This window comes from Leptopilina heterotoma, unplaced genomic scaffold (genome assembly GCF_015476425.1).
Source record: "Leptopilina heterotoma isolate Lh14 unplaced genomic scaffold, ASM1547642v1 Lhet_251, whole genome shotgun sequence".
In the NCBI taxonomy this organism is placed as follows: domain Eukaryota; kingdom Metazoa; phylum Arthropoda; class Insecta; order Hymenoptera; family Figitidae; genus Leptopilina; species Leptopilina heterotoma.
Window position 1 is genome coordinate 638393 of NW_025110965.1, and position 15212 is coordinate 653604.

General features: G+C 29.9%; 1 protein-coding gene across 1 annotated transcript; it reads left to right on the top strand.

Moving 5' to 3' along the window:
- The first annotated feature begins 8333 nt into the window (after window positions 1–8333).
- LOC122503260 (uncharacterized protein PF11_0213-like) lies at window positions 8334–14868 on the top strand. The gene is made up of 7 exons (XM_043613734.1): window positions 8334–8569; window positions 8888–9220; window positions 9299–9770; window positions 10086–10548; window positions 11104–11787; window positions 11923–12424; window positions 14856–14868. Exons 1-7 carry the CDS (start codon window positions 8334–8336, stop codon window positions 14866–14868), a joined length of 2703 nt encoding a protein of 900 aa, XP_043469669.1.
- Window positions 14869–15212: the final 344 nt, after the last annotated feature.

Below are 15212 nucleotides of genomic sequence, written 5' to 3' on the forward strand. Positions count from 1 at the left end.
TTAAAATTTTCATAAAATAATTGAATGTCGGAGAAAAATTTTATTATTTATATAAATAATTGAATTCTTACAACGAATTTTATTCAAGTTTATAAAAGTAATTGAATTTCGGTGAAGAATTTTATTATTTATAAAAATAATTGAATTCATGAAAATACACGCCCAGGTGCGAATTTTGGTCGGCCGCCAGAGTTGGAAGGTCGGGCGCAGGTCGGCCCATCTATGGCTGCCAATAGGTCGGCAGCCAAAGTCGGGCCGACTTTGGTTACTGTTTCCACCCAAGTTTGGGCCGACTATGGGTGCCAAAGTTTAGAGAACCTAATTTTAGTTGGTCGGGCCGACTCTGGCCTGAGTCGGGCCGATGGTCGGTAAAACTATGGCAGCCAGAGTTTAGAGAACCTAATTTTAGTTGGTCGGGCCGACTCTGGCCTGAGTCGGGCCGATGGTGGGTTAAACTATGGCAGCCAGAGTTTAAAAAGGTTAATTTCTGTTGGTCGGGCCGACTCTGGCCTGAGTCGGGCCGACGGTCGGTAAAACTATGGCAGCCAGAGTGCAAAAAACCTAATTTCACTTGGTCGGGCCGACTTTGGCCAGAGTCGGGCCGATGGTCAGTTTGAAGTTGCAGCTTATAAAATCATTTTTGTTCTTAGGCTTTCATGTAAGCGTAGCGTAATGGTTAGCGTGTTAGACTTCGGTGCGTTAGGTTGCGAGTTCGATTCCTGCGAGCGTTAGAAATTTTAATTTGTATTTATGTGTAAGATTGCGTTTAGTGTTAAGATGTATACAATAAACAAATAAATAATGAATAATAATAATTAATAATAATAATAAATAATTAATAATTTTTTGCAATCGGTCGGCCGACTTTTGGCTGCCAAGGTCGGCACGACCAAGGTTGCCAAAGTGAATCCGACCTTCTTTCTCATGGTCGGCAAAGCTTTGGCACCCCTGGTCGGCCCGACTTTGGCAACCATAGTCGGCACGACCATGTCAGCCACTGGACGGCGGGTGTTACAATTCGCTAGTTCGGCCGACCTTTGGTTGCCAAGGTCGGCACGACTATCCACTTGGTCGGCGCGACCATGGCCCGACCAACTTTTCGCACCTGGGCGGAGAGAAGAGAATAGTGAAGGCGACTATCGGTTCAGTTCTGATAACTAAACAGTCTTGTTAATTTTCGACGGACAAATTTAACAGTCGCATCTACTAAACTATAGTAGGAACGACTGTCAGTTTAGTCAGGGATACTAAACAGGAACTAAACCGCGAGGGGCGCTACAATCGCTCTCCATGTGTTTCTGCTACTAAATGCGTTTTGTTGTCACGACTATAACTCTTCTCTTAGTGTATTTTATAAAAATCTTTTTATATAGTAATTGATATTTTTCGAAAAATTTTATGAAATTTTGTATTTTGAATAATTGAATTCCTGTGAAAATTTTATTACTTATGAAAATAATTGAATTATTTCAAAGAAATTTATTAAATATTTTATGAATTATTGAATTCCTGTGAAATTTTAACAAGAATTTTATTCAAATTTTTAAAAATAATTGAATTTCGATGAAGAATTCTATTATTTATAAAGATAATTGAAATTTTGACGAGAATTTGTTTTTAATTTTTTAACATAATTAAAATTTTGCGAAGAATCTTTGTAACTTTTGAAAATAATTGAATTTCTGTAATCATTTATAACTTTTCCAAAATCCAATTTTTTTTAGTATTTTTAACTGAAATTCTTCTATCAATCTAGTATTTATGAAAATTGTAAAAATTATTTATAAAATAATTTGTAAGTCATAATTTTATGATAGTTTTTGAAAAATTAAGTTATTTAAAAAGAAATTATTGTCAGAAATTGAAAAAATTGAAGGCTTTGTATTAAAATTCGAGGTAATTTCATAATTTACGAGGCAAAAAGGAAAAAAATTCTGAGTTTTCTCATGAATTTTAAAAATTCAATTTTTCCCAGTACTTTTAGTAAAAATCCCTGACTTTTCCCTGACCTGTGGCAACCCTGAAGTTAGACAGGGTTTAGGGTTGAGCCACCGCGTTTATTTCGTTTTATCGCACTAGCGCCAACTATCTTTTTACGTAAATTCTTGCTACAACTAATGTCAGCCATCTTTTCATATGAGTCATAGTTAAGTATACGAACCTATACTTGACCAGCGTACCAATTTGTGATATAGTCTCAACAAAAACTTTGTCAAATGCAGTTTAATTGACTTATACTTTTTCTGGGTCGGCCAAACTCTGGGCCACGGTTGGCAAATCTATGTAAAACACAGTTTAAATGACTTAAACTTTCTTGGTCGACCGAACTCGGGGTCTCGGTTGGCCCGACGGTTGGCAAAACTCTGTGAAACGCAGTTAAATTAACTTAAACTTTCTTGGTCGGCCGAACTCTGGGCTACGGTTGGCCCGATTGTTGTAGCGTTAGGTGCGTTAGGTTAGGGGGTCGTTCCCAGCGAGCGTTAGATATTTTCGAAAATGTATGTATGAGATTGTGTTTAATAATAATAGGTAAAGGTTATATCTGATGTTTCCGCTAATAATAACGTGTTAATTGTATAAATAATTTAGTTTTTTAATATTTTTTTATCTTTGGCAGTTGAAGTTGTTCAAAATTGAAAATTGTGGTTGGCCCAACTTACGCATCTAAAGTTGTGTCAACATTGGCGTCAGTTTTTGGACTAACTATTGAAATGTATGGTTGGCCAAATTATGCATTTTAAGTTGTGCTAACTTCCTTATGAGTTGTCGGGCCAACCATCGTCGCCATTAGACGGTAAACCGTTATCATCTGTATGGTTGGCCTAACCTCTGGCACGAGAAGTTGTACCGACTTTATAAAAGTTGGCCCAACTATGGGCCAACTATGGGAATATATGGGTGATTCTCCTGAAAGAGACCATTTCACGTGTCTCCAACATGAGGTTCATTATTTAAATTAATTTTTTATTGATAGGCGAGAGTGTGGCAAACCGCCCCGGTGGGTGTACCAGACAGGTGTCAATATCTCCGAAATGGCGAAATTGTCAAAAGTGCTACTTAGAAATTTGAAACAACCATGTGTAGTATACCTTATTTTTTCAATTTGCCAATTTTTATTTTTGTTTATGCAACGCTGGGAGCAAAAATTTTTTTTTAGTTTTTCTATACACTTTTATGGATTTTTTCTTAAGGAATTTTTGAGGAAATCGTGTAACATTTCCAAATATTAGGTCTTGGGTTTTAAAGGTACACACCTCAGGAATATTTACCACTAAAAACTTTGATGAATTTGCAAAGCGTTTCTTTTAAACAAATATTTATTCTCAAAATGAGCCTGTGGGGCAAACCAGTCATAGGATATTTACATTGTATCAAAGTTTCAAAAAAATTATTATTATTAATTAATTATTAAATTGCGATTATCTTGAAAACTAAAACCGACAATATGGTCTCTTTTCATGTGGATGTCCACATATATATACTAACATTACTTATGAATTCGCTTTTGGTCATCATTTGATTCAAAAAATAATAATAATTAATTAAAACTATTATTAATTATTAATAATTTTACTAATTTATTTAACAAATATTTCAAACTAATTAAAATTATAAAGAAATAGAAAATTCTGTTTGAGATGGTTTACCAATAGAATTAGTAACTGTTTTTACTAATTTTTAGTAGTGTTTTACTAATTATTAGCAGAGATGTGCAAAAACCTCGAAAGGTCGATCCGAACCGAGCCGAAATTTTTTCGAGCCGAGCCAAGCCCAAGCCGGCTCGATGTATCGAGTACTCAAAATTTTCGAGTACTTGAGTGACTTCGAGTACTCGAAAAAACTCGGGTAAATTCAAGTACTCGATTAAATTCGAGCACTCGAGTGAATTCGAGTACTCGAATTTTTCGAGCTTTAACTTACTAAAAAAACTATTATTAAGGGGACATTCCAGTTCAAAATGTAAAAAAATCGATTTTTTTTGTTTTTATTTTCGGATTTCTTATAGTTTCAAGAATACTCTCCTAAAATATTATTGCAAAATTCAAAGTAAAACAAAAGTTATACATCATTATTCTTCGCCATGTCAAAGATGTTTTTGAATGCGGATAAGCAATCGAATGATTTAAATGTTTTCTCATTAGCATTTTTAAAAAAAGACAAACTAAAATGTATTTGGTGTTGCTGATCACAAATTAGATATCAAATTTTCAAAATTCAAAATGGTGGATCCAATATGGCGGAAAAGAAAATTTTTTTATTTTAATTTTTTTTCCACCATATTGCATCCGCCATTTTTAATTTTGAAAAAATGATGTCATATTCGTAATCAGCGACCCCAAAAACCCCCTCGTAACGAATTTCAGGAAATTCCAATGATTTAAAAAAAATGTTCGCCATATTGGATCCGCCATTTTGAATTTTAAAAATCTAATTCCTTATTCGTAATTAGCGACCTCAAAAACCCCCGAGTAACGATTTTCAATCAAATCCGATGATTTTTTTAAAAAAATTTCGAAACTTATTTATGAACAAAAACTTTAAATGCGTTTTTCTCAAAATGTCCTTTTTTGATCTGGTAAGAGTGATATCTCGAGTTCTTCTGCAGCGATTTTAAAAAATCAAACGGCTTTTGATTCAGCGTCATCATGCCGATAAGTGGAATCTCAAAAACTGGAAAATTTCCAACTCCCCTTTTTTATAAGAGAAATTCTGAATAAAAACACCTTTTTTTGCATATTTTGGGGAAAAAGTACTTTAAAAAAAGGGGGGGAAGAAAGTTCCACTTTTTAGAGGTTCCACACCTAAAGAAATATCTAACGAAGAGAATGTCACTTCGTTTTTGGTTTTATCTGTCTTAGAAAGTTTGAAATCGATCTTACCACCGAAAATGGGCATTTTCGAAAATGGCGTATGTCGCCGCCATTTTGAAATAAAAATGAAAAAATTTTTTTTTACAAATTCTTAAAGAAATTATTTATTACATGTAAAAGAAATTTTTTAAATAAATGTCATACTTATTTTAATAATATATACTAAAAAAGCCTTCTTTTTGCCTGTTTTGAACTGGAATGTCCCCTTAAGTAGAAAATTTCAAATTTATTCGAATTACTGAATCAATAAAGAAAATAAATCTTCGATTTCAAAGTGTATTTTTATTTCCCAATTATAAAAATCTGAAAATTATATGAATTTTCTGTAGAACTGGAATATACTCAAGAGCTCGAACTTTTTCGAGTACTCGAATTCTCTCGAGTGCTCAAAAAATTCAAGAACTCGAATGCACTCGAGTACTCGAGACATTTGTGTAACTTTCTACTAGCAATTAGTAAAAAAATTACTAAAAATTAGTAAAAAATGTTTCTAATTCAAATTGGTAAACGAATCCGCACTAATTCGGATTTAGAGATTATATATTGAAAATGGGGACTATTAATGACTACCAATGAATATAGTAAATAATGAAGGAGAAAAAAAAAGGTTTATAACATTTAAAAATTAAATAATAGGCAATTACAGTAAGTGTGCATTAGATTTTCATATTTTAGTATCACAGAAAAAACTAAACTCAAAATGAATATGCATATGATACTCATTTTGAAGTGCAACAAAAATGATACTCAAAATGAGTAAAAGCGGTATCATCTTGGGTTTATAATAAAATTACAATAACATTGGAATAACTGGGAATAGTTCATAAAAATATGAATTAAAATAATTGTTTATAATGAATAAACACTTTGCACTTGTCAAAACATTAATACTTGAAGTCAATTTATCGCATTTATGAGAAATGAAAAATAAATTTTTAGGTTAGACACTTGTGAATTGACTAACAGGGATGGGGAGACAATGTCATTTTACTCATTTTGAGTCACTTGAAGTTGTCGATTACTGATTTCGAGACCGACTTCCAAATACGTTCTCGTGTGGAAATTGCCCGACTTTGCCTTATTTGAAGAAGGGCACTGATGAGGATTTAGTGAGGCCAAACACACTAGTAAAGTCTAGATAGGTGATAATAGGGCACTATCTAGAATGCCTTCTTTTTCCAAATAGTAAAATCTAGCTGGATCTATTCATGCCCCTATTAAATATTTCAATCAGGCTCTGACTAGAATGCCCTTTTTGTCTGAACAGGGAAATCTATCTGGTATCTTTTTATGCCCCTATTAGGTACTTGAATTAATTTTCAATTTCATTGACAAATCCCAATTTATAAATAATAAGCAATGAAATTAATCAGAAAAATTGTTCAAAACGAATATTAAAATACTATTTAAAATATAAAAACTATTTGAGCAAAAATATTTGCTATTTTTAAATTTAAGAATGTTGCTCTTTTTCTCACAAGCGGTAAAGAAATGTTCTGTTTAGTATATTAGGACGAGGAGAAAGTAGATTCATAGCGTGCGAGTTAGTGTTAATTATGCGTTAGTGTTAGTGATAGGTTGATTGGTCGAAACTGTGTTGTTTACATGTGCGTTTGTTCAGTGACTTGTTCAGTATTACTGGCACAATATTACGCCTGCCGTAAATTTTTGCTTAGGTATTTAGAAAAACTAATGAGGCGCTAAAGAGGCCCTCTAGTTAAATCCCCACATTATGATTTTCTATTCAGGCAGTGACAAGGCAATCTAGTTAGAACCTCCATATCTTTCTACATCACCACCTGATATTACAAGCGTGACGAAATTAGACGGGTCCTGACTAATTTTCCTAGTTTGCACTTCACTAAACAAAAGGGCGTCTATTCAGGGCCTTACGAAGTCCTATTTTCAATTTCTACACGGGTTGCTACAAAAGTGAGTCGAGTTTTTTTATGTGTACCTACCACCGATTGGAATTTAGAAATATCGCAAACCTATTAAAATAAATAAAATTTCGCACAAGGGATTCGAACCTACGACCTAAGGACTTATAGACTAACGCCCTAACTACTATGCTAACGACGTGTGTGTTCAGTAAAGTTTTAATTTATCATTATCATTGAAACTTACAATTATTGAATCAAAGAAAAAAGTGTTAATTTTCTTTAACATAAAGTGGAAAACAACAAAAGTGAACTTTTCTGTATACAGTATACTATACACTATAATTAACATAAAACTATATTTATTGACTAAAAATGTATAAAAATAACTTTTTTGCAACACTAACCTGTAAAATTGAATTTTACACACAGAAAACTGTGTGTAAAGTACTTCATTTTATAGCGGTGTGTAAAGTGTTACTTTACACACCGCTAGCAGTGTGTAAAGTGATTTTCAGTGCGTAAAATGATTACTTTACGCATTCTTGTGACTGTTTGATGAGAAACCATGCATTAAAGCTTTTAAACAACAATTTACAATCACATTTTTATTTTAGCTTCTAGAAAACTTCATTTAACAGTTTCCCCACTACACCTAAACTTTCAGTAATATTGGCAATATTGCTGCAAGTTTAGTTGTTTTAGTGTTGCAAAAAATTTTGTATGACACTCGTGCGTAAATCAGATTATACTTGTGTGACTTGCAGCACTCGCCTTCGGCTCGAGCTGCAAACGTCACACTCGTATAATCAACGATTTTACGTACTTGTATCATAAATAACTATTTTTTGTAAACAGGTGTTACATAAAACACCGGGTACACCTAAATTCGCACCTGGGCTATGGGGTCGGCCATAAACCACGTAGCCCGATTATATGGAATTCTCTTATCAAAGTTAATATCTTGACCCCCCTCCTCTTTCAAGTGCCACATACTTTATGAACGGAAGTGTATTTACAAAATATGAAAAACATATTAAAAATGGCAAAATTTTCATGCAATTTTAAAATATAAACGTAAAAAATATACCACTTATTTCTCTTAAATACAAAAAAACATTCTTTCTTTCAGCTGTCAGGTGAACTGAAAATAGCGTGCAATGAGAAATTGAAAGGTAAAGTGAAATATTTTTGGAAAAATGATAATTGTTTTTATGAAGGAGTAAAAAATCTTTTTGAAAAAAAAAAAGAATTGAAAGAGAAATTTACATATAATTGGCAAGAAGTATATGAATTAGAAAAGTGTAAAATAAAAACAAGTAAATTGGTAGTAGAAAGAGAAAAGAGCAATGTGTCTTTAGCAGATTATTTAGAGAATGCCTTAAGTTTAAGAAATGATGAAATTAAAAAAAGCAAAGAAAAGTTAAAAGATTTAGAAAAAAGTGATCTAACTTTGAAATCTAAAGAGAAAGATGAAGAAATAATATCTTTAGGTAATTTAGAAAAATATAAGTCTTTAGGAAAAAGGTATTGTATAAGTGCGTATGATATTATTAAAAACACTAAAGATTGTGCAATTGAAATGAAAAAATTAAAGCTTAAAGAAGTTGAAGGTGATGGTAATTGTTTATTTCGCAGTCTTAGTTATGCATTATACAATAATGAGGACAAACATAAAGATTTAAGAAATCAAGTGGTTCAATTTACATTAGATAATTGGGCTCAATTTAAAGAGCAACTTAATGTTCTTCATTCTCAATTTAATAGATTGTTTGAAACAAAAAAGGATTATAAAGATTACATGGGAGGAAATGGAAAGTATGGAACAGACTTTGAAATAGCAATATTTTCCATATTATATGAAACAAACGTCGTAATTTTTGTAGAAAGAGATAGTAAGTTTAAGGTTAAAGGCGTTTGCAGCCCACCAAATGATCCAGAATCGTTTATTATGATAGCATTTGAAGAACCTGAAGAGGAAGGACATTTTAATGCATTACATTTCCAATCAAATCTTCAGATGAAGGAAATAAAAGTAAAAGGAAAGGAAATTTTAGAAGAAGAAGAAGAAGTAAAAAGCAATAAAAATTTGCACCATGATGAAGAAAATGAAATATCAAATCCATTATTCAATAGCGTAAGTAAAGAAATTGTACTAGAAAAAGATTTAGAAGTGAAAGAAAAGAAACATTTAGAAGAAGAAGAGGAAATAAAAGGGGATCAAAATTTGCATGGTCATGAAGAGAATAAAATATCAAATACATTATGCAATAACGTAATTGAAGAAATTGCATTGAAAAAAGACTCCACCATTTTCAATTTTAATGAAGAAGAAGAGGAAATAAAAGGTAATCAAAATTTGCATGATCATGAAGAGAATGACATATCAAATCCATTAGTCAATAACGTAATTGAAGAAACTACATTGGAAAACAACTCCACCTTTTTCAATTTTAATGAAGAAGAACAGTCTGATGAGATAAAAAATTGGAAAAAATTTAAGACAGAGAAAAATAAGAAAAATATTAAAAATACATTACCCACCAGAATTGCAGGAGAAAAAAAAAGAAGATGGAGTTTTAAGTCAAATGTTGATGAAAATTCGAGTGAGTCTTCTAATACAGAGAAATGTGATACAGAAGTATCTAAAAATGGTAAGTTTCATGAAAATGAATCAAATCAAGATGATTCTGATGAAGATAAATCTGATACAGAAACAGAAACCTTACTATTGCATAAATATGAATCTGATTTAAATAAAAAAACAGATCTACGAAATATTTTTAAGAAAGCAAAACGTTTACAGAGTGAAAATGATTCTTGCAGTGAAAAAGAAGACTGTAATTTTGTTTTGGGTGATACAATGAGTATAACAGATGAAGAAAAAGAGGAAAAAGGTAATGCAGATGCTGATACTGATGTTGATGCTGATGATGACGACGATTATGATGCTGATACTGATGCTGACGATGATGATGATGATGATGACGATGACCATAATGATGATAACAAAGAAAATGTAACAGTATCTAAAGAAGATTGTGACAATGACAAAAAGAAAGAAAAAACAGATAAAAAAGAAAAAAATAAAACTGTTAGAAACGTATTTGAAAATGATATACTTGAATATCCAATACGTACAAAATATTTAAAAAATAATGGAAAACTTCATAAACCATACATACGATCAATAATAAATTTAATATTCTTAGATGTACTTAAATGTCCATGTATCTTACGTTTTTATTCAATGAGGTATAATCAAAAGGTTGCAAATTCGTATGTTGTTTATGCTGAATGCAATGATAACAGAAAACATAAACAAAAATTCAAGTGTGAAATAGGAAGTTTAGATGAAGTTTTGGCGCAATTAAGAGTAACAAGTGATGACAAACTACAGAATAGACATAAAGAAGGCACTGCCAGATATCGACAAATCCGGGGTAGAGAACGCGATAAATTGAAAAAAATATTAAAATACCGAAAACCAAAGGATCTCTTCTCTGAAAGGATTAAAAACGTTAATATGGAATTGTGGCATGATGGACAGCCACAAAATTTAACAAGATTAACAACATTTCAAAAAATAAAATCCGATATAAAAGTAGGAAAACGACTAACACTAAAAAGCTTTGACTTGCAAGACATATCGCAGCTTGAAATCGAGGAAGAAAAATCATGTGACCCATATGTTCAACACGTAGCTTTACCATTTACAGTTATTTTGTCTACAAAAGAACAACAGAGAGTTATAAAGGAAGAACCTGAACCAAGAATTGGTCACACTGATTCAACAGGTTCAATAGTAAGAAAACCGGATGGATTAAAGTGTTCAAAAATAATGTATTATGCCATAGTTTGTAAATTATTTGGCCCTATTATACCCGCTACTGAAATGTTTACTTCAAAAGTTGACGTATATACATTAAGTATATTTTATAAACATTATAAAGATTTTATAATAAAAAATAAATTTGGGTGGCCATTTTTTAAAGCTTTAGTTCTTGATTGGAGCTGGGCATCAATGATTGCAGTTTTACACGAATGGAATGTCATGACAGTACCTACTTATTTAAACGCAATATTCGATTACATTGTGCTTGGTAGACCATTTCCAGTAAATATAACAATATTATTAACGTGTATGGCACATGTACTACATCGAATAGCAAAAATAATTAAAAAATATTTTAAACAATATATGAAAATAAAAAGTTTCTTATTAGATTGCGTTTGCCTCATCTTTTTAGCTAGAAATATTTTTGAAGTAGATGTTCTATTCGAAGACTTTTTAAAAATAATATTATCGAAAAATGGTAAAAAAGCAGAACAATATTTGTTAGTTTTAACAGGTAAGCAAAAAGAGCAAACAGCAGACATAGTACTAGTACATGATGAAGTTATAGAAATTGAAAAAATCAATGAAGAACTCCAAATTAAAGATGATTTTAAAATAAGATATAAAGGCAATGTCTCGTATTACGTTGAAAGTAAATTTTACAAAAGATATTATGCAAAATATCTACGTATTGAAAGAAAATTAGAAGAAGAAGAGGCAATGATAGACATAGATGATGTTACAAATGATTATTACGCGCCTGAATTCGCAGAATACCTAGTTTTAGAGTTTATGCCTTATATAGGAATCGTAGGTTCTACAATGTTAGATTTAGTTGGTGGAAATATATCACGAGTAACAAATTCATATGTAGAATCTTATAATAAAGTTTTAAAAATAGATGTTTTACATAGGCAAAAGCAAGACTCTATAGGTAGTGTAGTTAGAGAAATGAAGGAAAATGTAAAATATATAGTATCTAAAGCAGATTTAGGACCTCAAGCTTTTATAAAAGAAAAGAAAGGTGAAAAAATAAATCCAAAATATCCACAAGTAGGTACAGAACACTTACTTCAAGATATTTGGAAACGAGGTACACATGAAGGAAAAAGAAAGTTTACGCACTTCAATGGTTTAACAGTAGAACGTGCGATACAAAAAATAGAGTCATTAAATAATAGTAAATTACAAGAACAAAGTAAACCAAAAAAAGAAATTGCAATGAAAAATAAAACAAGCGAAGTAACAAAAAAAATGGGAACAAAACGCCCTATAAAACATTTAAAAACGGATATTCCGCGAAAAAAATTAAAACATAATGAAAATATACAAGAAATGGAATATGATAATGTAAGTCAGGTAATGACGTCATCTGAACAGCAAAATGATATTGAAAATGCAGGTTTATTAAAAACTACATCCATACAAAAAATAGAAAACGATAGTTTTGATATAGTATATTCAACATCAATTCAAAATAAAGGACTTGAAAATTGTAATATAGTTACTTTAACATCAGTAGATGATATTTATTTCGAGAATGGATTAAGAAGAGATGTCAATTACTATTATAAGTCAAATTCAAGGTTCATTACCATAGGAAAATATAAAGTACCCGATAAAGTTATAACAACAAGTAAAGAAATAGATATAACTTGTAGAGAATTTGAAACAATTGTTAATTGCATGGGTTGGGTAGATGGACAAATAATAGATGCCTATGCAATATGTAAAATGCGGGAGTGGAATAAAAATGTAACATTTTTACCCACTGATGAAAGTAAAACAGCAATTGGAGATTATACAATAGAAAGAAGAACACTTCAAAACTCATTGTATAATATAGTTAAACCTCTAACTGATATAATACTCTGTCCTTATACATTCGATTTTCACTGGAGACTGTTAATCATAAACTTAAAAGAAAAATCTTTAATATTGCTGGATCCATATAAAAATGGTAATGATCTTGAAAGAGTGTGTAATGAATTAATTGAATTTATAGCAAAAAGCAAAATTAATTCATCTTTTAAATGTTTAAAGAATGTTGAAACGTGGAATAAATATTATTATAATGAAGAAAGACCTTTTCAAAATGTAAGTGATGGTCATAATTGTGGAGTATATGTTTCATATTACATGGACTTAATTGCCACTGGAACAAAAATGGATACAAACTTTGATCCATTATTATACAGAAATAACGTTTCAAATTGCTTATTAGAAAAAGCTGAATCAAATTCAGGAAAATGTTTATATTGTTTAAGAAAATTAATGCAAAAAATGGTAATAAATTGTATAGTTTGTTTAAAATCCTTTCACGTTGCATGTGTCAAAAGAGAAGATAGTAACGAGAATGTAAAGAAAAAAGATGAAAGCAAAACATACATTTGCAAATTATGTCGATTAAATAGTAAAAGTTAACAAAATACTACATAATTCAACTAACATAATAAAAAATAGTATAAGAAAATACAAAAATAAATTTACTTGTTTTATACCTTTTAAATTAAAAATTCAATAAAATTATTCAATAAACGTTAAATAAATTCAAAAGGCAAAACTAATGTAAGAAATAATAAGTATTAAAAAATTATAATTAGAGGGTGGACGAGGGAGGAAATTGCAATGTGGAAAAAAACAATCGTAAAATGATCTGAAAAAAGTACAAAAAAAAATTATTACTTAATATTTTTGTAAAAAATAAGAAAAACATATTGAGGGTGGATGAGGGAGGTTATTTAAAAAGAATAAAATATTATTGAAAAGTGAAATTATACAAAAATCAATCAGGTTATTAGAGGGTGGAAGAGGGAGGACTATTTCATAACAAGAAAAAGATTGAAATATTAACAAATTATTACAATAAAACAATTTAGCATTCAATGTTTGAATAAATATTAACCCTTACAGGAGAGCAAGTTTTCTAAGAAGGTTAAAAATTTGGATTTTTAAGCACTACTTTTAATTTTGAAATTTATATTTTATTTCTTGATAATTTTTAAAGCTAGTTAAATTGTAATTGTCTTCTGAAAACATGTATTCCTTAAAGGGTTAGCAGCATATGCATATGACAATAATAAACGTAAATATATATCTTAATGTTGAAAATATATATGATCTTGGGAAGGTAAGATTTGAATAAAAATTCAAAAGTGTGTCGTTAAAGCGACGTTTCGTTGGCTAGGGTTTGCTAACCTCATCAGGCTAGGTTTGGTTAGAACAACTTACCTTTCCAAGATCATATATATTTTCAACATTAACAAACTATGGAAGGATATATCTCTTACAACTTAGTAAATATATATCTTGTTTAATAACATAATATTTGTTTTTTACCAATTAGAAAAATAAATAAAAGTGTAAATTAACATAACATGTGTCACGCTCTGAGGAAAGGTGCCTAAGAAGCAAAAAATTTGAGGTTATATGTTTTTAATTTTGTAAGTAAAAATACAGAAAGAGAATCAATTATCAATTAAAAATTGTTGGTCTTCAAGTCTTCATTATATTCAAAATATTGAATGAAAATTGGTTTAAAATTCAAATAAATAAAAATGAACTATTAATCAAGATAAATCTAACAAGAAGGCAACCTATAATTTGTTTGCTTTTTAGGTACCTTTCTTGGGAGCGCGTCACATATTATAAAAACATATATTTTTACTAATTTTATTCAGATATTTTCAATTGAGGTATTAATCTGCAAATCAAAATTATGCATAATATTGCAAATTATTACAATTAATAATAATGTTCACTTTATTCAAAGCAATGGTATCGATATTCATTTTTAATTTTGCAGTACGTCATTTGAAAATCTCTTAATGTCTCTATAAATGTATAAACACTTTACCAATTGTAAGAAACTTACAATAATGTATAAACATTGTTGTAAAAGTGCCTATACAATAAAATAATATGCATTAAAAACTTATTCAAAACATTATGCACAGAAAATTCAAAACGAACATCTTACTTCAAACAAAGTTAAAAGTCTTATTTAGTTGTGCAACAATTAAGTCAAATTTTAATAATATTGAAAATATAGAAATTATTTAAAACTAATAAAAATTTTAATTGATTATCAGCACATTTAATATATTCAATTAAATACATCTGTCTCCAAAATTAGTGATATATGTTGAGAAAATAAATATTCTTTTTTATTTTTTGCTTTGTTCTATAAATAAATAGTACAAAACTATAAAATTCATTTCATTTAAGTGAATTTTTCTCATATAATTTTTCTCATTCTACTTTCAGTACAATTCATTGATCGAAAAATACTCAATATGTATCACTATTTTGAGTGTAGTAGCATTTACTATATTTAAAAAGAGTTTCTTAAATTGGATCTAAATTTAAGATGTTTCATAAATTTTGATTCAAAAATATTTTGGTGAAAATTAATAGTAATACATGTTTCTTTTATTTACGATTAGTTAATCTTCAATTTAAACAATTGCAAATGGAAATTACATTTTTATCTTTGCTTTAAACGTTAATTGAAAATATTATAACCTACATTGACACAAATGTTCCAATACTGATAAAGGAAATATGTAATATTAATAATAACTTCAATGACCAAATGTATATGTACATACTGTTTAAAAAGCA